Here is a 27,753-nt window from a genome sequence, read left to right as displayed (position 1 = left end):
GAGCCCCCCGGGATCGGGGCTGGAATTCTCCGGGAGCTCATCCGGGATCGGGGCTGGAATTCTCCGGGAGCTCATCCGGGATCGGGGCTGGAATTCTCCAGGGACTCATCCGGGATCGGGGCTGGAATTCTCCGGGAGCTCATCCGGGATCGGGGCTGGAATTCTCTGGGAGCCCCCCGGGATCGGGGCTGGAATTCTCCGGGAGCTCACCCGGAATCGGGGCTGGAATTCTCTGGGGATCCCCCGGGATCCGGGCTGGAATTCTCTGGGAGCTCATCCTGGATCGGGGCTGGAATTCTCCGGGAGCTCATCCGGGATCAGCCCGGGAATGCGGCCAGGGCCAGCCTGGGAATGGGACTGGCCACCCCACAAAATAAGGGCGGGGGTTCCCCTGGCAGCAGGAGCGAGATCCCTCAGCAGCAGGGCTGGGATGGTGGCCTGGGATTCCCAGGAATTCCAGGCGTGCTCAGGCTCAGCCCAAGAGCAGGGCTGGGCTCAGCCTAGAATCTCCACAAGCCGCGAGCTGGGATGTCCACGGGGATTCGTTTGGGATTCCTCCAGAGGCAAGGCTGGGATCCCACCAGATCACCCAGGACTGGGATGAGAGCGGGGGTGTCCCCAGGAACGGGGCAGGGATATCCCCAAATCACGGCTGGGATCGCCCCTGAGACACAGCAAGGACCCCCTGGCATCAGGACTGGGATTCCCCCCTCAGGACTGGGATTCCCCCCTCAGGACTGGGATTCCCCCCTCAGTCCCAGGGTCACAGGGAGCTCAGGGCCACCGCGTCCCCAACCCGAGTGGCCTCAGCACCGTCCCGAGCAGCACCCCTGGGTGGCAGGGCAGGGGACAGGGGAGGCAGAGCCCCCCGTGCCCACTCACGGAGCCGGACGCGGGGGTCACCAGCACTGGTGTATTTTTTGGGGCAGGATCCACCCGCCCCCACAATTGCCACACAGCTGTACAACCCCCGAGCCCCCCGCGACGGGCACGGCCCCGGCACAGCGGGGACACAATATTAACAATATTAACAGCAAATCTGGGGGGCGCGGGGGTGCGGGACCCCTCAGCCGAAGGGACCCTTGACGTTCTTGGGCTGGAAGAGCGGCTGCTCCATGGGCACGGCGCCCAGGCACTCGGCCGGGCTGCAGTGCCCCGCCTTGCCCGGCTGCCCCGTGGCACCGGGGGGACCGGGGATGCCGGGGATGCCCTGCTGCCCCACGGGGCCCGGGGGACCCATCTTCCCATAGCCCGGTGGCCCTTGGGGACCTGGAAGAGAGGGAGAGAAGGAGGGGTGGGGTGGCAGGGGGAGGGGGTGGCAGCAAAGCCCAGCTTGGGGCTGGGGGCGCTCACCTGGGGGTCCCGGGGGGCCGCTGTCCCCCATCAGCCCCACACCTTTCTCGCCTTTCTCTCCTTTGGCTCCCGGCTCACCTGGGGGAGAGGGGGATGGGGAGGGGTGAGACACCGGCAAGGCCGCAGCACCCGGGGACACCGGGAATGACCCGGAGACACCGGGAATGTCCTGGGGACACCGGGAATGTCCTGGGGACACCGGGAATGCCCCATGGACACCGGGAATGCCCTGGGGACACCGGGAATGCCCCAGGGACACTGGGAATGCCCCAGGGACACTGGGAACATCCCGGGGACACCGGGAATGCCCCAGGGACACCGGGAACATCCCAGGGACACCGGGAGCACCCCGGGGACACTGGAATGCCCCAGGGACACCGGAAATGTCCTGGGGACACCGGGAACACCGCAGGGGCACTGCGAATGCCCCAGGGACACCGGGAATGTCCTGGGGACACCGAGAACACCGCAGGGGCACTGCAAATGCCCCAGGGACACGGGGAAGGTCCTGGGGACACGGGAACACCCCACGGACATCAAGAACATGATGAGGACACTGGGAAAACCCCAGGGGCACCAGGAACGTCCTGGGGACACCGGGAACACCACAGGGACATTGATGGGGACACTCCCAGGACACGGGGAAAGCTCCCGGGACACCGGGAACGTCCCGGGAGCACCGGGAGAACCCCAGGGACACCGGGAACGTCCCGGGAGCACCGGGAGAACCCCAGGGACACCGGGAAGAGCCCCGGGGAGCAGCACGTACCCCGCATGCCCGGCACGCCCTGCCGCCCCTCTCTGCCGATCTGCCCCGGCATCCCCGGGGAGCCGGGGGGTCCCGGCCGCCCGGGCAGCCCATCCTTGCCGGGGGGACCGGGCCTGCCCGGGGATGCCACCATTTCCACCGGGAAGTGCAGCCGCGAGGTGTAGTACGCCATCCGCTCTGCGGGGACAGGGACCGGGCTCAGCGCCGGCGGGGACACGGGGAGGGGTCCCCGGTCCTCGTCCCCACCCTCCGTCCCCGCCCCGTTACCGTCAAACATCTTGTTCAGCTCCTGCCGGATGAACCTCTTCACCTCGTCGTAGTTGACCACATCTCCCTGCGGGGACACGAGGGGACACGCGAGGGGACACGGCCACCGCGCCCCGCCGCCGGGACGGGGGTCCTGCCCCTCTGCACGCCCCCCCGTCCTTACCATCATCCCCGGTGGTCCCGGCAGCCCGGGGCTGCCCGCGGGGCCCGGTGAGCCCGGGGGTCCCCTCTCTCCCGCGGGTCCCCGCGGCCCCACCAGCCCCATGGCGCCGCTTTTCCCCGGCCCCCCGGGCATCCCGGCTCTGCCCTTCTCCCCGGGGTATCCCCTCTCGCCGGGGGATCCGGCGTCACCCTGCGGACAGAAAGGCTCAGCTCCGGCGTGCCGGGACAGCCGTGGGACACCGCGGTGGCCGTGGTGGCACAGCCGGGCCCCCCTCACCTTCTGTCCGGCCGGTCCCGCCATGCCCGGTTTTCCTGGGGGTCCCTGGAAAACGGGAGCAGCGTGGCAGGGATGTCACCACCCTGGGGACACCCTGGCCAGGCCAGGGGATGCCACGATCCATCCCTGTGTCCAGGGAAGGCAGCTCCTACCTCTTTCCCGATGGGTCCGTCCGCTCCCTGCTCCCCCTGCCAGGTCCAGGAGGGGCAGCGTGAGGTGGTGACACCGCGGGGCCACCCCGCAGTGTCGCCAGCGCTCCGGGGTACGGGTGGCACTCACCGGTGGTCCCGGGTGTCCCGGGGGTCCCGGCTGTCCTGGCATTCCCGGCAGACCCCGCTCCCCCGCGGAGCCGCGCTCGCCCTTCAGCCCCTGCGTGCGGGAGGAAGGCGGCAGCGCCGGGATCAGCGCGGGGCGGGAACGGGGATCCCAAAATCCCAAATCTCCACCCCAAATCCCGGAGCGAGGGCTCCGGCCCTGGCAGCACTCACCACTCCAGCGAGGCCAGCGGGGCCCGGCTGTCCCGGGCTGCCGGGGGGACCCTGGGGACAACGACAGGGGGCTCAGATGGGGGACACAGGCCATGTCCCCACCCCCCTGCACCAGAGCGAGTCCCCGCTGAGACCCCACCCATGGGCGCGTCTCCAACTTACGATGAGCCCTGGGGGTCCCTGCCGGCCTTGGGGTCCCATGGGTCCGGGGTCACCCTGAGGAAGGCAAGGTGAGGAGGAGGAAGGGGGGGGTCCAGCCCGCCCGGGGGTCACCCAGCCCTCGCTCACCTCAGCTCCCGGCCGGCCCGTGCTCCCCGGGGGACCGGGTTTGCCACAGTCACCCTAAAAAAGGGAGAGGGGACATCAGGGGCAGAGCAAAACACACAGGATGCTCTGGCCAGACCCGAGGGCCTTGGGGGTGTCACCCCCGGGTGCCACCATGGCTCACCTTCGGTCCTGGGAGCCCGGGGTGTCCTGTCTTGCCCTTGAAGCCCTGGAGAGAGAAAAGAGCTGGGTGGGGGTCCCAGGGTGGTGCCAGCAGAGCAGAGCAGGTGACCCTGACCCTGCAGTGCTGGCCCAGGGCCACCACCCGCAGCTCAGTGTCCCCAGGAACACACGGGGGGACAGTCCCGGCTGAGGGGACCCCGGTCTCGGCTGCAAGGATGACAAGGAGGGGTGACAAGGAGGGGTGACAAGGAGGGGTGTCACTCACCGGAGGACCCATCATCCCTGGTGGCCCTGGGGGACCAGGGTCACCCTGGGGAGAAAGAGAAATGGGTTAGGGGTGTCCTGGGAGGGGGTTCAGGGTGGCTGTCCCCTGCCCCAAAACCCGGAGAGCTCCAGAGCCTCACCCTCAGCCCTGGCTTCCCATCCTTGCCGTCCAGCCCTTCCAAGCCAGCAGGGCCCTGTGGGGACAAGGGGACAGTGTCAGGGGGAGGTGACAGGTCTGGGGACCCCAAGGGACATGCTCAGGGCACCCCAGGGAACAGGAATGGGAATGGGAACAGATCCCCGGGGAATGGGAACAGATCCCTGGGGATGGGAACAGATCCCTGGGAATGAGAACAGGTCCCCAGGGAATGGGAACAGCCAGTGGCGCTCCCGGGAGCACCCAAGGGTGACACACAGAGGGGTCTTACCTGGATTCCCGGGGGTCCAGGGGGCCCGGGGGGTCCCGGCATCCCCGTGGGGCCTCGCATGCCCTCGCTGCCCTGCAGGAGCCAACGGGAGGTCACAGGCACAGCAGGGGCCACAGCCCGAGGGACAAGCGGTGACACCACAGAGCCGTGGCCTGGCGGCACTTGTCCCTGGCACTCACCTTCTCGGCCACAGGCCCTGGTGGCCCGGCTGGACCAACCTTTCCTGGGAAACCAGGAGGACCCTAAAGGGAAGAAGGGTGTCGGGTGACGGGGGGATCCCAGTAGAAGAGCCCAGCCCATAAATCCCATAAATCCCATAAATCCTATAAATCCCATAAATCACGCTCTTTCCTGGCTTATTTTAGTAGGATTGATCTGGGGCTGCTCCCTGCACCTCATCCCACTTGTGTCCCCTTGTCCCCCCATCCCTGGTGCTGTGGGGACAGTCAGGGATGGCCACCCTCTCCCAGGTGCTGGAATTCCCAGCGGGATGCACCCCAAATTCCCGGTGGGATTTACTCACCGGTGGTCCCGGGAAGCCAGGCTGGCCCTGGAAACCCTGCAGGGAGACAAGAGCTGAGCCGGACCCCACAGCCACCCCCTGCCCCACGGGGATCCTGGGCGGTCCTGCCCCCTTTGGGGACACTCACCTGGTCCCCCTTCTCTCCGGCGCTTCCCGGGAGCCCGCGCTCACCCCTGGGGCCCTGCGGAGATTCGGGGTGAGGCGGTGGGAGCACCCCACAGCACCCACAGCCGGCCCCCTCCCTCCCCACAGCCCCCAGGGTGGGCACCTACCGCCGGCCCCACGGGCCCAGGCAGCCCGTCCACGCCGGGGGGTCCCTGGGAAGGACGGGAATAGGATCAGAGGGGGGTGGCTGGGGGGATCCCGGTGCCCACGGAGAGAGGGGGCACCCAGGGGAGCCCCCAGCCCCACCGGGCTGCAGCAGGGTGCTGGGGGACTCACCAGCTCCCCTTTCTCTCCGGGGGGGCCCACGTAGCCTCGCTCGCCTTTGATGCCCTGGGGAAGGGAGGTGGGACCTGGGGCATGGGTGGGGTTTGGGGCAGGGATGGGATTTGGGGCATTGATGGAATTTGGAGTAGGGAAGGGACATGGGGCATAAGTGGGATATAGGGCAGGGATGGGATATGGGGCAGGGATGGGATATGGGGCAGGGATGGGACATGGGGCACGGGATGGGGTTTGGGGCTTTGGATGGGACATGGCACAAGGATGGGATATGGGGCAGGGATGGGATATGGGGCATGGGAAGGACATGGGACATGGGATATTCGGTGGATGTGGCACATGGGACATGGATGTGATTCAGGGCATGGATGGGATTTGGGATACAGATGGGATTTGGGGTATGGATGGGATTTGGGGTACGGATGGGATTTGGGGCAGAGAAGAGGAGATGTGGGGACACAGAGCATGCTCAGGGTGCAGATGGTCGTGGCATGGATGAATGGGGCACTGGGAATGCGTGGGATGGGATGGGATGGGATGGGATGGGATGGGATGGGATGGGATGGGATGGGATGGGATGGGATGGGATGGGATGGGATGGGATGGGATGGGATGGGATGGGATGGGATGGGATGGGATGGGATGGGATGGGATGAGCCCTGCAGGAACACAACGCTCTGTGCCCACCAGGGTCCCCCAGCTGCCACATGGGGGGTCTCATTTAGCACCAGGAGGGCCATGGGGACCCCCGAGGGGACAAGGGGCTGGCAGGGGCTGCCTGGAGCCCCCAGTACTCACGGGAAGGCCGGGGGGCCCCGTGGCCCCAGGATAGCCGGGTTGTCCTGGAGGTCCCTGTGTGTGAGGATGGTGACCTTGAGCCACCCGCAGTGCCCCAGCCAGGTGCCAGCCCCCACGGGCCACCAGTGTCCCCCTGTCCCCCGGCCCCCCAGCACTCACCGGCTCCCCTTTGGCTCCGGCGAGCCCGGTGGGGCCGCGTTCCCCTTGGAGTCCCTTTGTGGGGAGAAGAGAGAAGATGCAGGGGGGTCTCCCACAGCCCCTCCCGGGGCTGTGCCCACCTGGCAGCAGGACCTGGGCACAGCCCCCGGGGTCTGTGACCTGTGCCAGCCTGCCGGGACCCTGCCTGGGCTCCCTCCACCCCTGCAGGCACCAGGGGCAGTGCCCAGGCGTGGTGGGGACGCTCAAACCCTGGCGCTGTGACCCTGGGGACATGGAAAGCTCAGCCCTGGGGGGCTGCGGGGCGTGCCCAGCTCTGGGTCCAGCCTGGAGCCCCCCGAAATCCCAGGGGGACACAGGGACAGCCTGGAGCACCATGGGGACCTCCAGGGTGGGTTAGTGGGGTGACGTGGTGCCGAGGTGACACAGAACGACAGGACACGCTGGCACACGGCAGAGCACGGCCCACAGAGAGCCCCAGAGAGCCCCGGAGAGCCCGTGGGGGGACGGTGACATTAGTGGACGAGGGGACACGAGCAGGAGCGCAGGATCCTCCGAGAGCCACCGGCACAGCCCCACCACCGGCTCCTGTGGGGAGCAGCAGGGCGGGAGCAGGATGGAGATGGAGACGAGGATGAAGATGGAGATGAAGATGAAGATGGCGATGGAGGCTGAGTGACCACAGAGGAGTGACCAGAGGAGGACGAGGAGCACCGGCCACACACGGGGTCCTCCTGGCCACACCTGGGGTGTCCCTGGTGACCATCAGGGCAGCTGTGACAGGTCACCCGGCAGAGGTGGCAGATGCCTGGCACACCTGGAGCCGCGGAGCCGCGCCGGGTCTCGTGGTGCTGGAGGCACCCGGCAGGTGACAAGTGCCAGCACCAGGTCCCCGAGCTGAGGACGATCATCCGCAGAGCCCGGCTCTGCTTCGGGATGGAGGAGTGGGAATGGCAGGATGGAGATGGAGTGGAAGGGGAGGGGCAGCCGTGCTGCGGCTGCTGCCGGCGGGGACAGGGACAAGGGACACAGCCAAACCAAGCGGCAGCCACACAGGGCACAGAGCGGAGCTTACGGGCAGTCCGGGTGCGCCCGGCGTTCCAGGAAAGCCTGGGGGGCCCTGAGGGGAGAAACAGGGAGGTCACAGCTTGGAAAAGGCGCCGGGGAGCCTGGGCTGAGCCCTGGGAGTGCCACAGGGCTCCTGCTCCACCTCCGGCCTGGTGGCACCTTCAGCTCCTTCTCCAGCCTCGGTTGGGGACATCCGCGCCGTGCCCTGTCCCACCTGAGCCTGGCCACAGCCGCGTCCCTCTGCCCGTCCCCACGGCCTCGGGGCGGGGCGCCAGCCCCTTTGGCAACCGGCTTTTAGGGGCTCTGAGCCCCCCAGAACCGCCCCCCGCCCCGGGCAGGGGTACTCACGATGGGTCCGGGTGGTCCTGGGGGTCCGCGCAGTCCCGGTGAGCCCTGGGGAGGGGTGGGGGCGCCAGGCGTGACCACACAGGTGGGGACAGCCCCGAGGGACACCGCGGGACGTGCCACAGCCCCCCGGGAAGGGCTGGGATGGCAGAAGAGGGTCCATGGGTGGGTTTGAGCTCACCCACCTGCTCTCCTCTCTCTCCCGGGATTCCCGGGGCACCCGGCAGGCCGGGGTCACCCGCGCAGTCGGGGCTGTCACCCTGCAGGGAGCGGGGACATGTCAGGGATGGCACTGCCCACCACTCGCTGAGCCCCCCCAAAGCCCCCCCGGCCGGGGGACAGTCCTGGGTGCCCAGCAGGGACCTTCCCGGGGGACCAGGGGGTGGCACCAGGACAGCAGCGTCACTCACCCGAGCCTCCTCCGCCCGCGGGAACTGCGCCAGGCACTGGAAGAGAACCCCGGGGTCACCCAGGAGGGGCAGGGGGTGAGCCCGCCCCTCCTCGGGAGCCCCGCTGGGGCTGCCCGCATTCCCAGAGTCCCCCAGAGCGCGGCGTTTCCCCAAATTCCCCAAAAATCCAACTCCCCGGGACTCGGGAGAGTCTCTCCAGCCTCACCCCCGTGGCTCCAGGGGGTGTCGGGCACCGGAATTCCCGCCCGGAGCTGCGGGATGCTCACCCGGGCGCAGCTCTCGGTGCCGGGGGCGCCTGGCATGCCCCCGTCCCCCTTCTCACCCCCGGGAGCCTCCAGGGCTGCCTGCAGCTGGGCACAGTCCCCGCAGAGAGTCTGGGGAGGGGGAAAAGGGGGTCAGGGGAGCCCCGAGGGGACCCCCGGGGCAGGAGGGGGACCCCATCCCCGCCCTCTCACCTTCAGCACCTCGATGTTCCTCTCGGCCATGACGGCCAGGGGGCCCTGGAAAAGAGGGAGGGAGGAAGGGAGGGAGAGAGAGAGGGAATGATGGAAAGAGGGATGGATGGAGGGAGGGAGGGAAGGAGGGAGGGAGGAGAGAGGGAGGGAGGGAGGAAAGGAGGGAAATGTGGGAGGGAAGGAGGGAATGATGGAAAGAGGGAAGGAGGGAGGGAGGGAAGGAAAGAGGGAAGGATGGAAGGAGGGAAAGAGGGAGAAATATGGGAGAGAAGGAGGGAGGGATGGAGAGAGGGAAGGATGGAAAGAGGGAAGGAGAGATGGAGGGAGGGATGGAGGGATGGAAGGAGGGAGGGAGGGAGGGAGGGAGGAATGGGGCAGGGAAGGAGGGAGGGATGGAAGGAGAGAAGGATGGAATGATGGAAGGAGGGAGGGATAGAGGAAGGAAATGATGGAATGATGGAATGATGAAGGAGGGAGGGATGGAATGATGGAAGGATGGAAGGATGGAGTGATGGAATGATGAAGGAGGGAGGGATTGTCCCCACCATGGGGGACCAGGCCAGGGGACACTGCCGTGGCAATTGTCACCACCTACCAGGTCTCCAGCCGGTCCGGGCAGTCCGGGCAAGCCGTTGTGTCCCGGCATTCCCTAAACCCAGCAGGGAATGTTCAAACCCTGCCCTGGAGGATCGGGGTCGGCCCCTCTCTCCCCTCTCCCATCGCTCACCTGGCGGCCGGGGGCACCGGGCGGGCCGGGGGGGCCGGGAGCTCCGGGGGGGCCCTGCGAGACCCCAAAAAACAATCAGAGAGAGGCGAGGGGTGACGGGGGTGGGGTGAGAGGGGCACGGCGGGGGTGGCACCGACCTGCGGGCCAGGCTGGGGCTGCCAGGACAGCCCGGTCCATAATCCTGGGGCTCCCTGGGGATGAGAGGATTGGGGAGGGTGAAACCGGGAGGTGCCCGTGAGGGTGACACCGAGCCAGGGGAGGGTGACACTGAGCCAGGGGAGGGTGACACTCACCGGCATGCCGTTGTAGTTGGGGTCCTGGCGAGGGCTGGAGGGGCAGGAGCACTCCCCGGGGTCTCCCTGTGGGCAGAGGGGGTGAGGGCAGCGCGGGCAGGGGGCGGCATGGGGGGCACGGCTCCACCCGGACCCCGACTCACCTTCTGTCCCTGGGCTCCCTTCTCCCCCTGCCAGAGGAAAACGGAGACGGGAGTTAGGGCAGCCCCCGGTGCCCCCTGCCCACAGCCCTGGCACAGCCCCCCTGTGCTCCCCACCCACCGTGTGACCGCCCACAGCCCTGGCACAGCCCCCGGTGCCCCCTGCCCACAGCCCTGGCACAGCCCCCTGTGCCCCCCACCCACCGTGTGACCACCCATAACCCTGGCACAGCCCCCTGTGCCCCCCCAGCACCTACCGGCGATCCGGGGAGCCCCCGCTGCCCCTCGGGGCCCTGTGAGGAAGAGGAGGGTGAGGAAAGTCCCTAGCTCAGCCAGGACCGGGGCGCCAGCAGGGTGGCACTGCCCGTCCCGGAGGGCAGGACTCACCGGTGGCCCTGTGACGCTGCTCCCCGGTGGTCCAGGGGGTCCCGCGGCACCTTTGGGGCCCGGAGATCCCTGCAGAGGAAGGACAGCAGGAATGGGGGGCCCGGGGGACGCCCAGGGCTGGGGGTCACTCCCTTACCTTGGCACCTTTCTCTGCCGCCGTCCCCGGGGGTCCCTGCGGTCCGGGGGGGCCCTGGGGGCAGGACGGGGTGTTGGTTCCCCTCGGTGAGGGGACAGCATTGTCCCCAAAGCCACCACAAGCCACACAGGGGGCTGGCAGGGTTGGGCACCCCAAAAACCCACCCTAAACCCTACTCACGGGGGGTCCGGGGGGTCCGGCGCTCCCGGGGTCTCCCTGGGAAAAGCAGAGGGTGTGAAAGCCACCAGAGCCAGCGGAGGACAGCGGGGGACAACACGGGCACCCCAAAACCCACCTGCGGCCCCGGCTGGCCGATCCCTCGTGGTCCTGGCTCACCCTACAGACAGAGAGGGGCAGGGAGGTGTCCCCAGGACCCCACACCTTCACCCCAAGGTGCAGGGAGGTGTCCCCAGGACCCCACACCCTGCACCCCAAGGGGCAGGGAGGTGTCCCCAGGACCCCACCCTTGCACCCCAAGGTGCAGGGAGGTGTCCCCAGGACTCCCACACCTGCACCCCAAGGTGCAGGGAGGTGTCCCCAGGACCCCACAGCTGCACCCCAAGGGGCAGGGAGGTGTCCCCAGGACCCCACACCTGCACCCCAAGGGACAGGGAGGTGTCCCCAGGACCCCACACCTGCACCCCAAGGGACAGGGAGGTGTCCCCAGGACCCCACCCCCACCCCCTGCACCCCACTCACCTGCAGCCCCTTGGGCCCGGCAGGGCCCTGCACCCCCGGCAGCCCCGGCTTCCCCTAAAACACAGCACGGTCACCCCGAGTACACACCCCGGTGCCACCGGGGGCCGCGGGGAGGGGACACTCACGGGTCTGCCCGGCTGGCCGATGCCCGGCGGGCCCTGCTCCCCTCTGGGGCCGGGTTTTCCCGGGGTGCCCACCACGTCCGAGAGGTGCCCGGGCACGGCGGGGCCGGGCTCGCACGCGTCTCCCTGCGGGGAGGGGACAGGAGAGGCGTGGAGGGGCGGGTGACACCGCGCTGAGGGGTGACAGCTGCACAAAAGGTTGGGGTCTCACCTTGTCGCCTTTGGGGCCGGCTGGTCCCCTGAGGCCGGGCTCACCTGACAGCCCTGGGACACCGGCCATGCCCGGGGTGCCCGGGTCCCCGGGGCTGCCAGCGTCGCCCTGGCAAAGAGAGGGGACAAAGGTGGCACGGGGACACCGCGCACAGGGGTCACAGCGCCCTCTGCCACCCCAAGCCCCTCTCACCTTCTGTCCCTTCTCGCCAGCGTCGCCGGGTCTGCCCTGGGGAAACGCAGGAACGGGTCAGGGTGGGGCATCCCCCCCAAAAACGGGCGCGGAGGGCACGGGGGGCGCTCACCGCTCTGCCCGGGGGGCCACCGGGACCCCTTTCTCCCGGTGGCCCCGGCACTGCCACCAGTGCCGCCGTCCCTTGGAGCGCTTGGGGGGTGGGAGGGCACTGCCCGCACTGCTCGCCCTGCGGAGGGACAGCCCGGCTGGGAGGTGGCTTTGGGGACCGCGACACGGCGGGAGAGGAGGGCTCACGGCCCCCTGCCCTCCCCGGCTGAGCGCTGTCCCATGCCCAGGTCTCAGCAGGGACAGGGCAGGGACAGGGCAGGGACAGGGCAGGGACAGGGCGGGGACAGGGCTGTCCCCAGTGCTGGCCTCACCTTCTCTCCCTTGAGCCCCCGCACGCCCGGGTCTCCCTTCTCTCCCGGGGTTCCCTGCACAAGGACACACGGCAGGGGTGACACCACGGTCCCCAAAACTCGGCTGAGCCCCACCCTGAGCCCCCCGCAGTGTCCCCACTCACCGGTCTGCCCGTGGGTCCCACAGGGCCACTGTCCCCCTGGAATGGAGCAGGGACAGAGGCAGGGTCAGGACCAGGACCAGGACCAGGACCAGGACCAGGACCAGGACCAGGACCAGGACCAGGACCAGGACCAGGACCAGGATCAGGATCAGGATCAGGGCCAGGGCCAGGGCCAGGACCAGGACCAGGACCAGGACCAGGACCAGGACCAGGATCAGCCAAGCCTGCCCCGTCCCCATGGGATGATCCAACCATTCCCGCTCCTTCCAGGGATGTGAAAAGGGGGACAGCGGTCACTCACCTTCTCTCCCTTCAGCCCAGCCAGCCCGGACAGCTCCGTTTCTCCCTGCTGGACACTCACATGGTCACTCCCCGTCCCCACAGCTCCCCCTGGTGTCACCCCGGCACGGGAGAGGGGGGTCCCTCCCCGGTACTCACCGGCAGCCCCGGCTCCCCCTGGAGCCCCTCGGCGGGGCCGCGGCGCAGCGCGGCGAGCACGCGGAGATCGCAGGGGTGGCACGAGTCCCCCTGCGGTGACACGAGGGGACAGCTCAGGGGCTGCAGTGGCCGAGCTGGGGGGGTGGCACAGAGGGGCACACACTCACCTTCTCCCCTTTCATCCCCTGGATGCCGGGATCCCCCTGGGAAGGGAAAGCAGGGGCTGGGCGGTGCTTGATGTCCCCCAGCTCCAGCTGGGGACAATCCAGACCACCCCGTGTCACCTACCCTGTCTCCTTTGGGTCCCGCTGGGCCGGGTGTGTCCTGAGAAGGGGGAGACAGAGGGAACATCAGGGACGCGGAGGTGACACCGCTCTGCCCTCCAGCCCACGGGCTCAGACTCACCGAGGTCCCGTCCCTGCCGGGCGCTCCGGGCTCTCCCCGCGGGCCTGGCTTGCCGGGAATTCCGATGGCACCGAGTGGGATCCCCTCGGGGACAGTGGGACACACCTCGCACGGCTCGCCCTGCCCGGCGGGAGCGGTGAGACCGCGGCTGGGGGGCTGGGGGTGACCCCCGGGCAGCCCCGAGGCCGAGGGATGTGCCAACCCAGGCCACCCTGTCACCGCAGCCACCCTGTCCCTGTCACCGCACCCACCCTGTCCCTGCCACCGCAGCCACCCTGGCCCTGCCATCGCAGCCACCCTGGCCCTTTCACCACAGCCACCCTGTCCCTGTCACCGCACCCACCCTGTCCCTGCCACCGCAGCCACCCCATCCCTGTCACCCTGTCCCTGCCACTGCAGCCACCCTGTCCCTGTCACCGCACCCACCCTGTCCCTGTCACCACAGCCACTCTGTCCCTGTCACCGCACCCACCCTGGCCCTGCCACCGCACCCACCCTGGCCCTGCCATCGCAGCCACCCTGTCCCTTTCACCACAACCACCCTGTCCCTGTCACCGCACTCACCTTGTCTCCTTTCAGCCCCGGGACTCCAGGGAGACCCTGTAGGAGAAAAGTGGGGAGGGGGCTGCTGATGGGTGCCCCATCAGTGTCACCCAGCACCCTCAGCCGGCCACCAGCCGTGTCATGGGATGCTCCTGGCCCTGAGTGTGGCTCCCGGTTTTCCCAAAGCCCTCTTGGCTCCCGGTTTTCCCAAATCCCTCTCGGCTCCCGGGCTCGGATCCCGTCCCCTCTCCGGCCAAACAGCCCCGACCCCGAGCCAAGAAACCTGGCCCTGACCCCGGGTTTTGGCTCCCGGCTCCCGCTACTCACGGGTGTCCCAGGCGATCCTCCGGGTCCAGGAGCTCCCGGGCTGCCCTGGAGCCAGAGATGGGAAAACCTGAGCTCAGCACGGGGGAGCACCGCAGCCCTGGGCCGCCTGTGACACCCCTGTCCCCCCAGGGGGGTTCCTGCCCCCCAGGCCAGGTCCTTGGGCCACCCAGGCAGAGTTTGAGTGGTTGATGGCCCCAGCTCAGCCCTGGAGGATTCCCTGCCATGGCATGGGGGGCAGCTGGGACCCCCTTCCCTCCACTCACCTTCTCTCCCTTCGGACCCGGGGGGCCACCGGGGTCACCCTGAAAGGGACAAAGGGTGACGTTAGTCCTGCTCGGCCAGCTGTGGCTGTGGGGTGGCACCTCGCCCCTCCCACGGCAGTGCCCACCGTGGGGACACCACCTTGGCACAGGGGTCCTCACCGGCTTCCCTGGAAAGCCAATCCCTGGAGAGCCAGGCTTGCCCGGGGGTCCCGGTTCACCGGCCAGCCCCTCAGGTCCCACGAGGCCAGGGTCACCCTGGAGGACAGCGGAGGAGTGCCAGTGCTGGCAGTGCCACCAGGGGCCCCATCTCCCACCCCATCACCCCCAAACCCCTCCCGTACCTTCTGCCCCTTGGGCCCCACCACGCAGATCTCTCCGGGCCGGCCCTGCCGGGAGGGGAGGGGGATGTGAGGGCTCCTGTGGCCGGACCCCCTGCCTGGGGGATGCCCAGGGGTGCCCAGGGGGTGCCAGGGGGTGGCAGAGGGTGCTCAGGTACCACCCAGCACTACTCACATCACGCCCAGGGCGCCCCGGCTTGCCCTGCAGTCCCCCGTCACCCTTCTCACCCTTCTGGCCCTGCAGGACAGACAGATGTCACCGTGGTGTCACCACCCAGGTGGGTACTGGCAGGTCCTGGCAGCTCTGCCACCACACCAGGTGTCCCTGCTGCGATGCCAGGACCCTCAGGTGGGCTGGGCTCACCTTCTGCCCCTCAGAGCCAGCTGGGCCCGGGAGTCCCTGCACGGCAAAAACGGGACAAAGTGGGTGCCCAGGGGGGCTCCTGCAGGTGCCCAGGGCGGCTCCTGCAGGTGCCCAGGGGGGCTCCTGCCCAGCTGGGCCCCTCCTGCTCCTCTCATGCCCACACGGAGCTGGACCCACAGAGCTGGACCCCCCCAGGCCAGCCCAGGGCGGAGGGACCCCGCAGTGTCCCCGCAGTGTCCCCGCAGTGTCCCCACAGCTGAGTGTCACTCACCACCTGCCCACGCTGCCCCTTCTCGCCCCGCGGCCCCTCGGCACACTGGGAGGAAGAGGAGGAGGAGGAGGAGGTGAGAGGGGAGGCAGAGATGGGGAGGGGGGTTTGGGGAGGGTCTGGGGAGGGTTTGGGGGGTCTCACCTGCACGGGGCCGCCGGGGTGGGTGCGCACGCAGTCCATGCCCTGCAGAGGGGGAGGTGGCTCAGGGGTGTTGGATTTGGGGGGACGGGAGCACCCCCAGGGCAGAGGGACCCCCGTGTGCTGGGGATCCCACAGGGAGGGACCCCCCAGCAGAAGGGGACAGGCCAGGGACAGGGACAGCAGGGACACTCACACGGTCACCCTTCTCCCCTTTGCCACCGGCGGTGCCAGGGAGGCCCCGCTCGCCCTTGGTGCCCTGCAAGAGAGGGAGGGTGACAAATGGGCACAGAGTGGGTGACAAACGGGCACAGGGTGGGTGACAAAGGGGCACAAGGGTGGGTGACAAAGGGGCACAGGGTGTCCCCACGTCCCCGTGTGTGCCCACAGCTTCCCACTGGAGCTCTGGGTGTCCTGGGGGGTGACAAACCTACCTTTGGGCCTGGGGGACCGAGGGTGGCCTGTGGAGACAGCACAGACGTGTCCCCCAAGGGCAGCAGAGCCCTGAGCCCGCCACGGTCCCCATCCTCCCCACACTCTGTCCCCAAGTGCCACCAGGGGCCACCAGGGGTCCCAAACACCTGCCACCCCCCTGCCACCCCCCTGCCACCCCCCCACAGCGCAGCCAGCGGTTGCTGTAGGAATGGGGCCACATCTGGAAAGGATCAGGGGCCTTCCAGATGTTGCAGGGCCCTAGGCCAGGAGGAGCTGTGGGGTCGTGGGGGGCTGGTGACAGCACCCCCGGTGGCTTTTGTCACCCCCCGCTCACAGATCAGCCCATGGCCAGTGCCACACTCACATTTCCTGATGCCATCTGGGGCGAGCAGGGAGGGCACTGGAAGAGACAGGAATGGGAGCTTGGAGCAGCTCCATGCGCCCCAAACCCCACACACCCCAAACCCACAGCATCAAAACCCACAGCACCCCAAACCCCACAGCACCCCAAAACCCCACAGCACCAAAACCCCACAGCACCCCAAAACCCAAATCATTTAAACCCCACAGCACCCAAACCCCACAGCACCCCAAAAACCACAGCACCCCAAAACCCCACAGCACCAAAACCCCACAGCACCCAAACCCCACAGCACCCAAACCCCACAGAACCCCAAACCCCAGAGCACCCCAAGCCATACAGCACTCCAAAACCCACAGCACCCCAACACCCACAGAAGCCAAACCCCACAGCACCCCAACCCCACAGCACCCCAAAACCCAAATCATTTAAACCCCACAGCACCCAAACCCTACAGCACCCAAACCCTACAGCACCCAAACCCCACAGCACCCCAAACCCCACAACACCCCAAACCCCCACAGCACCCCAAACCCCACAACACCCCAAACCCCCACAGCACCCCAAACCCCACAGCACCAAAACCCCACAGCACCCCAAACCCCAGAGAACCCCAAAATCCCACAGAACCCAAAATCCACAGCATCAAAACCCCACAGTACCCCAAACCCCACAGCCACAGCCCCGCTCCCCTGGGCACCCCACACCCGTGGGGATCCCCCAGCCTGAAGCTCCTTGGGCACCGGGAATTCCTGGATGGGGAAGGGAAAAGCCGCCGTGTTTCCCCCCTGGGGAGGCGGCAGGGTTCTGGCCTGGCTTTTGGGGTGCTGTGGGGTTTGGAGATGCTGTGGGGTTTTGGGGTGCTGTGGGGTTTTGGGGTGCTGTGGGCTTTGGGGTGCTGTGGGCTTTGGGGATGCTGCAGGGCTCTCCCTGCAGGTTTGAGGCCTGACCACGGCTCTGCCAGGCCAAACCAGGCTGCTCCCACAGCCCTGGGGACAGGCAGGACGTGGCTGTGTCCCCGTGGCCCCGGGGACAGGCAGGACGTGGCTGTGTCCCTGTGGCCTTGGGGACAGGCAGGACGTGGCTGTGTCCCCGTGGCCCCGGGGACAGGCAGGACGTGGCTGTGTCCCTGTGGCCTTGGGGACAGGCAGGACGTGGCTGTGTCCCCGTGGCCCTGGGGACAGGCAGGACGTGGCTGTGTCCCCGGGGCCCTGGGGACAGGCAGGACGTGGCTGTGTCCCCGTGGCCCTGGGTACAGGCAGGACGTGGCTGTGTCCCCGTGGCCCTGGGGACAGGCAGGACCTGGCTGTGTCCCCGTGGCCCTGGGGACAGGCAGGACCTGGCTGTGTCCCGGTGGCGCGCAGCCCTCAGCCCTGGCAGGATCCCACCCCCGGGAGGCTGCAGTGAATCCCTGGGTGGGATGAGGGATCCAGTGAATCCCTGGGCGGGATGAGGGATCCAGTGAATCCCTGGGTGGGATGAGGGATCCCAGAGAAGATCGGGGATGAGGAACAGGAGCGCTGCAGATGCTCCCCGGCTCTGGCAGTGCTCCGGAGCCGCGCGGAGGGAACAAAGAGGCCCTTGGCCGTGGCTGGGATGGCTCCAGCAGCAGCACAGAGCAAGAGGGGCCTCAGTCCCCGCTCGGGGAAGAGGAGCAGCCGCTCCTCCCGGCGCTCCTGCAGCGCTGGAAGCACCCGGGAGATCCCAAACGTGGCAGGGACAGAGGGACAGTGGGGCTGGGACAGCGGGTGGCACCCTGGGGTGGCACCGGAGCAGAGCTGGGCGTGCCAGGACCTAGGACAGCCTCACCTTGTCCTTGGGCTCGTCCCTCAGGCTGGTCCTTCCCGAGGGTCTCCCTGGCTCCTGTCGGGAGGGAAGAGCAGGGGGTGGCACCTGCCTGGATTATCCCAGCCTGGGGGCTCCCTCTCCGTGAATCCCGGGTTATCCCGCCCGGGAGCGCAGGGATGAGGCTGCGGTGGGACCGCGGGAGCCTTCCCCTCCCTCCCGAGCCTCACAGCGGGGGAAAGGGAGGCAGGGATTTTCCAGGGGCTGGATCAACGTGGGGACAGGGATGGGGACAGGGATGGGATGGGATGGGATGGGATGGGATGGGATGGGATGGGATGGGAATGGGAATGGGGATGGGGATGGGGATGGGGATGGGGACGGGGACGGGAATGGGGATGGGGTCAGAGACAGAGAAGAGGATGGGAACCCAGAACGGAAATCCATGATGGGAATAGAGACGGGAACAGGGACAGGAATGGGTCCAGGATGGGGATGGAGACTGAGATGGGACTGGGCCGGGGCCAGGGGTGGGGATGGGGTCTGGGCCAGGCCCGGGAGCGGGGTGGGGCCGAGGCGGCGCTGCGGAGCTCACGGTGCCCAGCGGCTCCTCCAGGCAGAAGCAGCGGGTGAACACCCGGCCCTCGGGCTGCGGCACCACCTCGATCAGGTTGCTGCTCTGCGCCAGCTCCGCTTGCCGGCGAGTCTTGGGCGCTTCCGCCTGGCACTGCAGGGACACAGCGGGGTGGCTGCCGTGGGGACAGGCGGGACGGGGCGGTGACACAAAGGGGACAGACCCACGCCTCAGTTTCCCCTGTGGGGAAAACCCTGAGAGTGCACTGGGCAGATCCTGGGTCCAGCCGGGATAGGGGTGGGGACTCAGGGGCACTCAGGGGCACCCGGAGGCACCCAGAGGCACCCGGAGGCACCCGGAGGCACCCGGAGGCACCCAGGGGGCACCCAGGGGGCACCCAGGGGCACTCAGAGGCACCCAGGGGGCACCCAGGGGCGCCCAGGGGCACCCAGGGACACCCAGGGGGACCCGGAGGCACCTGAGGGCACCCAGAGGCACTCAGGGGGCACCCGGGGGCACCCGGGAAGCATTCAGGGAGTATTTAGGGGCACTCAGGGGCACTCAGAGGCACCCAGGGGCACTCAGGGGGACCCAGGGGCATCCAGAGGCACTCGGGGGCACCCAGGGGCACATGGGGGCACTCAGGGAGCACTCGGGGGCACCTGGGGACACTCGGGAGCACCTGGGGGCACCCAGAGGCACTCACGGAGCACTCAGGGGCACCCAGAGACACAGAGCACTCAGGGGCACTCAGAGGCACTCAGGAGCACTCAGGGGCACTCGGGGCACCCAGGGGCACTCACCCCGCTGGCCGAGATCTCGCAGCACCCCTCCAGCCTGGCCAGCTCGGGGTCGCAGTAGATCTGGGCTTGCTGGATGTCGAACTGCGGCGGGACGCGGGCAGCGGGTCAGGGGCGGCCCCGGCACGGCGGAGCGGCCCCGCCCCGGCCCCGCGGGCACTCACCCGGACCGGGCTGCCCCGCACGGCGTCCAGCCCCAGGAAGGCGTTGCCCTCCGGGGCCAGCGCTCGCCGCGGGCCCAGCGGCTTGGAGGAGATGGAGGCGCAGTCCAGGTGCACGGACACGGAGCGGGCCTGCGCGGCCACCGCCACCTTGTGCCACCGCCCGTCGAACAGGGACGCCACGGCTCTGCCCGCGAACACGGCGCTGACCAAGCCGGCCCCCGGCGCCCTGGCCTGGAACTCCAGGCTCTTCTCGGGGCCGTGCACGGACAGCGAGAGCTGGGCACAGAGGGGACAGCGCCACGCTCAGAGCCGGCTCCTGGCCCTTCCCTGCTGTGTCCAGCCCCATTCCCGGCGGGAATTCTACCTGCGGGTATCCCTGCCGGTCGGTGACCTGGAAGAGGTACCAGTGCTCGCCGGTGCTGTTCTTCTTCAGCAGCAAGGTGAGGACCAGCGTGAAGGTGGGGGGCAGCCCCCGGGGGAACACCTGCCTGTGGGGGGACAGGTGTTGGGGTGCTCTGGGGGTGGCACCAAGGCTGGTGGCACCTGTCCATAGGGCACTTTTCAGGTGGCAGCATCACCCCAAAACCCCCCCTGGGGGTCCTGCCATGAGCTGTGCCCCACTGGTGGCACCCCAGATGCCACCACAGTGGATTCAGCCCCAAAGATGCCCCTGCTGGATTGGCTGCAGCGCCCAGGGCCGTGCTCTTATCCCAGAATTTCATCCCTGGGAAGGCAGGAAATGCATCCATCATCCCCCAGGCAGCTGTGGCAGCCTTTCCTTCCCCAGCTCGCCCACAGCCCATTAAACCTCTGGAAATATTCGCTCCGGGCTCTGCTCTGCTCCCGGCCTTGGCTCCACACCCACGGCTTTCCAAGCCACTGCTCTGGAGCCGGACCAAGGGATGGGGACTGGGACACGGCCAGCGGTGCCCTCTGCTCTCCAGGGGGCACAGGGACACCCTGGCTGGACACTGAGGAGGGTGGGGGGCACCCACAGCATTTCCCAGCCTGGATCCTGGGGCTGTCCCCATGTCCAGACTGGATCTGAGATTCCAGAAGGCTCCAGCCAAGAGCAACACCAGCCCGGGGCATCCACCATCCATCCCGAGGCCATCCAAGGCTTTGGCTGCCCAGCCGGGATGTCCTGGCCCTCGGGAGAGCCCCGTGCCCTGCCCAGCTCTGTGCCAGCCCCGGGGGGACGTGGGGACAAACCGCAGCCGTTTCCTGCAGGAACAGCTCCCGGGGACGTGGATCCGCTCCCGCTCTGCCACGCCGCAGTGTCCCTGCCAGCCCTGGCACCGTGGGCACCAGCGAGGGAGGGGACAAGGGCCCCCTGAGCCCCCCCCGGGCCCTCTGTGCCCCCCCAGCAGCCCCACAGGGCCCCACAGGGCCCCCCCAGCAGCCCCACAGGGCCCCCCGTGCACCCCAGTGGCCCCACAGGGCCCCCTGTGCCCCCCCTGGGCCACCTGAGCCCCCTCAGCAGCCCCACAGAGCCCCCAGTGCCCCCCCAGCAGCCCCACAGGCCCCCCCTGCCCCCCAGCAGCCCCACAGGGCCCCCCGTGCCCCCCCAGCAGCCCCACAGCGCTGCTTGGGGCTGAGCAGCCTCTGGAGCTGGTCCGGACCCCGCGGGCTCTGCCAAGAGCAGCAACCACAGAGCAGCCACAGAGCCCTGCTTGCGCAAGGTCTGGCCAGCACCCAGCAGGACCGTGGCAGGCCGGGGCTGACTTTCGAGGAGGAAGGTGCTGGGGCAGCCCCCGAGGTCCCCAGTGTCCCCACGGGTGACACAGAGCCACCTGGCACCCCTGGCATGAGCTAAGGACAAGGCACACCCAGCTCTGCCAGACCCCAATTTTACAATTTTACAGGGATGGTGCCTGGAGGAGCTTTGGGTCACCTGAGGGTCACTCAGAGCCACCTCACGGGTCACCCAAGGCCACCCCTTGGGTCACCCAAGGCCACTCACTGTGTGGGCTGGATCAGGGGCACGCTGCCCAGGCGCAGCACTGCCGGCCCCCGTGCGCTGCGGATCTTCTTGATGGATGAGATCTTCATCAGGTCGAACCTTTTAATCAGGTTAAATCCTGCAGGACACAGCGGGAGACATGAGAGCTGGCCCTGGGACAGGGCACAGAGCCCATCCCGGGGTGGCAGGGGACCCCTGAGAGGGCCTTTCCTTACCTGTGACATTCTCATACTTGTCCCCAGACAGGTCCTCGTCCCAGAGCGGCGGGCACAGCTCCCCTGTGAGGCAAACCAGCACATCCCTGTCACCGCAGCGTCCCCAGGCACGGTGGCACAAGCAGGGTGGCACCACACACAGCTCCCCAAGCCCAGGAGGGTCTTGGGGTGCTGCCAGGAGCTGGGCCCAGCCCCCCGAGGCAGCACAGACCAAGCAAATCCCAGAACCAGCTGCCGGGAGCCGGCAGGAGCGGAGCTGGAACGCCCCAGGAGCAGCTCAGAGGGGACAGAGGGGACAGGGGACACCCTGCTGCCTCCCACAGGTGAAATGCTTTCCCAGCCCCGCGGCTGGAATCAGCATCAGGAGGCTCAGACGGGTGCCAGGGACACCCACAGTGCCACCGGGAGCTGTCCCTGTCCCATCCCGGTGGCAGCTCGGAGCTGGCGGCCCTCGGGGACAGGCAGGAGGCTGCAGCCGGAGGCTGAGGCGCAGGAAATGCCGCGTCAGGCGCGGTCACGGGGGTGCTGCTGCTGCTTGCGGGGATAAATCACGGCCCCAGCAGCACCTCCAGATGCGCCAGATGTTGGGAGGTGCGAGATAAAGGAGTAAACAAAGGGGGGGAGAGAGAGGGATTTGTTTTGTCTGCACTCAAAGCGGGCCTGGAGCAGGATGGGCACAGAGGATTCTCCCACTTCTTCCTTGGATGTTCCTGGAGGTCTCTGACCCCCCCCAGCCCTTGCCCACCTCTTTCCAAGAGCCTGGCACCACCGTGGCTTGTGCCACAGGGCCAGCAGCGGTGTGGGGACATGCTGCGGCCCTGGGGACCCCAGACACGGCCACAGCAGCGGGAGCTGTGAATGTCACAGCCGGGGGCAGAGTCCCCTCCCGCCGGCGCTGACATCACCCTCAGCAGGGCAGGGGACACATAAATCACCCCGGGGCGGTCCCTTTGAAGCCTCTCTGCTGATCCCGAGGGGGAGCCTCGCCTGGCCGACCCTCTGTCCCCCAGGAAAGGCCGGGGCGCGGGAGGACACGCCGTGCCGGGCACAGGAGAGGGTGACAGTGACAGGGTCCCCTCCCTGTGACAGTGACCCGGGCCCCCCGGGCTCCACCCCCACCGAGCCTGATGCAACCACGGCGCCGCTTCCAGCGGCTCCTCCCCCGGAGCCCGGAGCTCATCCCGCCCCGGGACCCGCAGCAGGCCGGGGACACCCCGGCAGAGCTGTCCCGCTGTCCCCAGCCGCACGTGGACACCCCCAGCCCTCCATCAGCCACCAAATCTCCTCCCCATTCACAGATGGGGGCCAAACCTCCCTCGGGAGCTCTGTGCATCCTCACCCTGCCCGGAGCCGCCCTGGCTCACCTGCCCCGCCCGGCCCCGGCTCCACCCGCGCTGCCACCGAGTGTCCCCTGGCCCGCAGAGTGGCCAGTCCCCATCCCTCCCCGGTGGCCAGGGCTGTCGGGGTGTCCCGGGCTGGCTCCCCGCGGCCGGGCTCGCCCGGCTTCGCTCTCCCTGCATGGGATGCTGAGCAAAGCCCCGGCGCTCAGTCCGCAGCCGCCACTCGTGTCCTGGCACTCGTGTCCTGGCACTCGTGTCCTGGCACAGCTCCCGGCGTGTCCCTGAGCTGCTCTGCCACCCCTGGCTCTGACCCAGCGCCGCAGGGGCACGCAAGGAGGGAGGGGCTCCCAAGCCCTCTCTCCCGGTGGTCCTCACCTTCCTCTGGCAGCAGCTCCATCCCCCGGCAGGCGCTGACGAGCCCGGCGAGCGCCAGGGCCCAGAGACCCCTCATGGTGCCCGGGGCAGAGGCTCAGGGCTCCCTGCAAGAGAGAGACCCCGGGCAGCAGCGGGGTGGGCACCTGGCGGCCACCAGCCCGCGAGGTTGCCCACACCAGGAAAGCCACCAGCACGGAGTGGCGCTGACCCTCCCGGCCACTGCTCGGTGATGTTTTGGGGGGTCAGTGCGGCCCCCACGTGTCTGCTGCACACCAACCCCAAGCCTCGGCATCCCGGCACCCCTGGGTGTCAAACCCCAGCACCGGGATCTCCTCCAGACACCGGGAAATGCAGTGACTGAACTTCAAACCGGGCACCTCCTGCCTGCACCCACCCCTCAGGAAGGTCTCGGTGCCTCCCGATTTATCTCCCGGTCCCGCGTGGATCCCGGGGGTCCTTGCAGGTCACCCCGACCTGGCCTCCCTCCTGCTTCCTGCCACGAGGCAGGCTCGGGCTGCAGGCAGGGAGCGGGGCCGGGGCAGACCGGACACGCTCGGCTCAGGGGCTGCTGCCAGAGCGGGACGTGCATCCCTGTTCTTCATCCCACGCACAGCCCCCGGGACCCCCGGGCTCTGCCCTGCCTGCTCGGGGCTCTCCGCTCCCCCAGCTCTTCCCAGACTCCCGGCCCCTCTTTCCCAAACAGCGACCCCTTCACCGGCTGCCCCCTGCGCTGTCCCCCGGCTCCCCCGGCCTGGCACTGCCTGAACCCAGCCCTGCACCCTGCACGCCCCCCGCTCCGCTCCCCAGCTCCCCCCGCCCGCCGCCCGCCTTCCCTGCGCCGCACCCTCCGCACCGGCGGATCCCCGCGGCCCCGGGGCGTGATTAACTCCGGTGATCACCGGGGAATCCCCTCTCGTCCCGTCCCGTCCCGCCGCAGGGCCGAGCTCCGCCGGGCTCCGCCCGCCGCCGGTGCGGGGCTGCCCGGGGCTCACCTGCGCGGGGCTCGGTGGGGACGGGGGGGTGCGGGACACCGGGAACTCCGCCGCGGGACACCGGGAACTCCGCTCCGGGACACCGGGAGCCGCCGCCGCCTTCCCCGCCTCCCTCCGGGGGGGGCCCGAGCCGCCCCCCCAAGAGCTGCCCGCCCTCCGCACCACCCCCCACAACCCGGGGGGGCCCAGGCCGCCGCCCGCCTTCGCATCCCCGCCTTTCTCCTCCTCCTCCTCCTCCACCCCCGGGCGCCTCCCCCGGCAGAGCCTTCCCTCCCTCCCCCGCTCCTTCCCCGTCTCCGGGCGCTGGATCCCGGCCCAGGAGGGGGAACCCCAATCCCGGGGGTGGGGTGTAGCCCCTTCCCTGGCTGCCATCCCTGCGGAGCAGCTCTCCCTCCCCACGGGGCACCCGGGCACCGCTGGTGGCACCGCTGTCTGTCCCCAGGAAGGAGCGTGTCCCCTCAAGGATGCTCCTCCTCTGACACGACCCCAGCTCCGAGCAGAGCCCGAGGCTCGGAGGCAGCCAGCGCGCTGTGTGTGACACCGAGCTGGTGTGCCCTCGGGGTGGCTTGGGGACAGCCTGGCTCAGGGCGAGGTGCCCGGGGTCAGAGCGCCGAGACGGGATCGCTGCCACCATCCCTGCCGCTGCTCCCACGTCCCCAGCAGCAGCAGAGCTGCCGATTTCCCAGCTCCCTGCCAAGCCCCGGGGGGATCCGGCGCCCATCCCGGCTCCTGGCGCCCCCGCAGCGCCCAGCCCCGCGCCACCGCGCCGTGCCAGCCCGGAATGCCGCCCCGGGGCCTGGCTGCCCCGCTCTGCCCCATCCCGCCACCCCCGTGCGTGCCAGGCCGCCCTGATCCCCCCCAAAACAGGCAGGGAACGAGCCCAGTTCATGCCAGTTCGGGTCTGGGGAGCGCAAAGCATCTCCAGGGCTGCGTCCCGGTGCTGGGGTGGCACAGCACCCTCGGCACGGCTCAGCTGCGTTTTCTCCCAAATTGTGACGGATCTATTCAGGCTGCAGCTCCACAGGCACACGGATCTCCATAAACTCGCTAATTAACAACTGCTGCTTAGGCAGAGGCGGTAAATAAGCTGTCGTGGGCAACCCCAGCGGCTCGGCCCCGCCAGTAGCGGCGGCGACGTGGTGACAAGGCTCCCGCGAGGTGCCTGCTGCGGTAATTAAGGGTAATTAGAGCAAGCGGCAATGAAAACACAGCGAAACTTTCCTCATTCCCGCGTTTGGGATGATTGTTCACCTCCAGCTGTTCTTTGGGGCCTGAGCCTGGGGCAGGTGGAGGTTTATGTGTCCTGTGGGTGGAGGGCACGGCCCTAAAACTGGCCCCACACCCCACCCCAACCCCATAGAACATCAGGGATAAAGGGCGGCCTCATCCCGCCCTCTCCAGCTCCCAGGATCCTCAACTCATCCACAAAACGCTTTGGAGGGAGTTCAATCGAGGCATCCTCCCCGTGCCTCAGTTTCCCTCGCTTCCCAGACCGCTCCCCTGGGTCGGCTGTCCCCAACACGGTGGCACAAAGCGATCCCGACAGCCCCGGGGGTGGCAGTGGGGTGGAAAACCCCGCTCGGAGCAACTCCTGCTCCCCGCTGCTGCTGCAGTGCGCGGGATCGGCGTTTCCAGAGGGGAGAGGAAAGAGGCATTTCCAGAGGGGAGAGGAAAGAGGAATTTCCAGAGGGGAGAGAAAGGAGGCATTTCCAGAGGGGAGAGGAAAGAGGCGTTTCCAGAGGGGAGAGGAAAGAGGAATTTCCAGAGGGGAGAGGAAAGAGGAATTTCCAGAGGGGAGAGGGAAGAGGCATTTCCAGAGGAGAAAGAAGCATTTCCAGAGAGGAAAGAGGCATTTCCAGAGGGGAGAGAGGAAAGAGGCATTTCCAGAGGGGAGAGAGGAAAGAGGCATTTCCAGAGGGGAAAGAGGCATTTCCAGAGGCCCGATCCCGCCTCCCCAGGACTCTGCCTGGAGCGGAGCCGAGCGGGGGGATGGAACGCAGGATCCCGCAGCCCCTGCCCACCATCCCAGCATGGAAAAAGCAGAGGCACGCTGCGCTTCCAAGAAACTGCCGCGCCGCCTGCCAAGAAACACGAGCCGCAGCAGAGCCCGACAGTTTTTGGGCTGGAGACAATTTTGCCTCGGAGCCCCGAACGTCACCGCGGCGATTGCGTTACCCTGGGGCTCCCCAGTTCTCAGCTTCCCCCCCAAAGGCTCCCCAAATCCCGGGAATGAGGGTTGGGGTGACGCCGTCCGGACCAGAGGCAGCTGCCGGCCTGGACGAGGCTCAGGGGGGAATTCCTGCGGTGAGGATTTCAGCGGTTCAGCATTAATTCCTGCACCGATCCAGGCACAATTCCCCTCCCCACACCGCCTCGTTGCAGCCAGGAAGGAGAGCGCCTGCAGGAATTCTTTCCAGCTTCCTCGGGCCGTTTGTGCCCGCGGTGCTAGGACAGCACTTTTGCCTCTTTTTGGTGAAATTTCTTTCCCGGAGCTCCCGTCTCCCCGCGGCCGCGCAGCCTCGGAGACGCTTCTCCATCATTTCCGCCCCCCAAACTGCACATTTTTGGCGCTGGGGGGACTCAGCCTGGCTCCGACGGGAGCTGCAGATGGAAAATGGCTCCAGAGCTCTGGGACCTGCTCTGTCCCACGCTGCCACCCCCGTGTCACGGGACTGGGGGCTGTCCCTTGTCCCCTCATGCTGGGACACACCACGAGCCTGTGCCTCCCGCCCGGGCTCCGTTCCCTCGCCCCATCTGGCGTCTCCATGAGTAATAAAAGCTGCTAATTGCCAACAGATGCCCCAGGAAACCCTGGCGCTGTGTTTGGCTGGGAAGGAGGGGAGGGGAGCTGGAGCAGGCCCCGGATCCCCCAAAGCTGGGGGCGGGGGGATCCCAGCGCCTGGCGGCTCCCAGAAACCAGAGCCGGAGGGTGTGGCTGCCTTTCCCAGCAGGATTGGGGACCAGCGTGGGGACACCGCAGGGAGGGGACGGTGCTCCTGACCCTCCACGGGCTGAGCCCCACGGTACCCCCTGGCTGTGCCAGGACCTGTCACCCCCAGTCCTGACCCCTGGCACGGGCACCCCTCGTGCTCGTCCCCACACAGCTGGATCCCCCTTAGGAGGAGGCACTGGAATAATTTGGCTCCTTCCACCCCCTCCTCTTCACTCCCATCGCCACCTTTGGAACCCCCAAAGGGCTTCTTCCCGTGCCCCAAACCCCAACTGGGATGAACTGGGTTGTGAAATCGGCACTTCCATCTTAACTGGAAGTACCCTCGGGGGTTCCATGCCCTGGGGGCTGCGGTGAAGCCCCTCACTCCTGTCATATCCTGTCCCAGTGTCCCCAGCACTGCTGGGGCTGGGAGCAGCATCTCCCGTCCTGTCCCATCATCCAAACTGGGCAGCGGCCACCACCCAAACTGGGCAGTGCCCTTTGCTCTTTCCTGCCATTCCCTGTGCAAGGGAAGCCCTCAGGAGGCTTTTCCCAGGGGAAGGATCTGCTCCCACCACGGCAGAGCCGCGGCACTCACGGCGGG

General features: G+C 68.3%; 1 protein-coding gene across 3 annotated transcripts; it reads right to left on the bottom strand.

Annotated features, from left to right (window-relative positions):
- Nucleotides 1-893: 893 nt before the first annotated feature.
- COL16A1 (collagen type XVI alpha 1 chain) lies at nt 894-24,373 on the bottom strand. Of its 3 annotated transcripts, none has more exons than XM_063418716.1 (71): nt 24,218-24,373; nt 23,226-23,329; nt 21,511-21,573; nt 21,296-21,413; nt 19,697-19,820; nt 19,333-19,608; nt 19,172-19,252; nt 18,390-18,521; nt 17,819-17,872; nt 16,013-16,048; nt 15,648-15,674; nt 15,410-15,472; nt 15,217-15,258; nt 15,076-15,120; nt 14,805-14,840; nt 14,616-14,678; nt 14,444-14,488; nt 14,262-14,357; nt 14,103-14,141; nt 13,840-13,884; nt 13,534-13,569; nt 12,970-13,089; nt 12,853-12,888; nt 12,732-12,767; nt 12,565-12,654; nt 12,428-12,475; nt 12,127-12,162; nt 11,984-12,037; nt 11,674-11,790; nt 11,562-11,597; nt 11,370-11,477; nt 11,162-11,284; nt 11,037-11,090; nt 10,633-10,674; nt 10,518-10,553; nt 10,338-10,391; nt 10,202-10,270; nt 10,072-10,107; nt 9,818-9,844; nt 9,675-9,740; nt 9,519-9,572; nt 9,382-9,435; nt 9,250-9,303; nt 8,655-8,699; nt 8,466-8,573; nt 8,200-8,235; nt 7,975-8,049; nt 7,793-7,837; nt 7,452-7,496; nt 6,380-6,433; nt 6,221-6,274; nt 5,420-5,473; nt 5,251-5,295; nt 5,106-5,159; nt 4,979-5,014; nt 4,635-4,697; nt 4,456-4,527; nt 4,168-4,221; nt 4,029-4,073; nt 3,765-3,809; nt 3,605-3,658; nt 3,479-3,532; nt 3,317-3,367; nt 3,108-3,197; nt 2,981-3,016; nt 2,829-2,873; nt 2,553-2,741; nt 2,390-2,456; nt 2,123-2,299; nt 1,354-1,431; nt 894-1,269 (listed from the first exon to the last, which is right to left on the bottom strand). In XM_063418716.1, exons 2-71 carry the CDS (start codon nt 23,299-23,301, stop codon nt 1,067-1,069), a joined length of 4,821 nt encoding a protein of 1,606 aa, XP_063274786.1. In that variant the 5' UTR covers nt 23,302-23,329; nt 24,218-24,373; the 3' UTR covers nt 894-1,066. The 3 variants fall into 3 exon arrangements, with proteins under 3 accessions (XP_063274786.1, XP_063274788.1, XP_063274787.1); XM_063418718.1 differs by having other exon boundaries at nt 12,428-12,472; XM_063418717.1 differs by lacking the exon at nt 24,218-24,373 and adding an exon at nt 24,070-24,091.
- Between the last annotated feature and the right edge of the window lie 3,380 nt (nt 24,374-27,753).

Source organism: Prinia subflava, chromosome 24 (genome assembly GCF_021018805.1).
Source record: "Prinia subflava isolate CZ2003 ecotype Zambia chromosome 24, Cam_Psub_1.2, whole genome shotgun sequence".
Classification (NCBI taxonomy): domain Eukaryota; kingdom Metazoa; phylum Chordata; class Aves; order Passeriformes; family Cisticolidae; genus Prinia; species Prinia subflava.
This window is presented reverse-complemented; position numbering and strand designations above follow the sequence as displayed.

Bases quoted from the DNA above. Each gene is read 5' to 3' on its own strand.
- COL16A1 (XM_063418716.1), bottom strand. From the start codon at position 23,301: ATGAGGGGTCTCTGGGCCCTGGCGCTCGCCGGGCTCGTCAGCGCCTGC. The intron at 15,121-15,216 runs GTGAGACCCCCC...TCTTCCTCCCAG, and splicing joins ACCCCGGCGGCCCCGTGCAG to TGTGCCGAGGGGCCGCGGGG. The intron at 11,091-11,161 runs GTGAGTGTCCCC...GCTGTGTTTTAG, and splicing joins TCGGCCAGCCGGGCAGACCC to GGGAAGCCGGGGCTGCCGGG.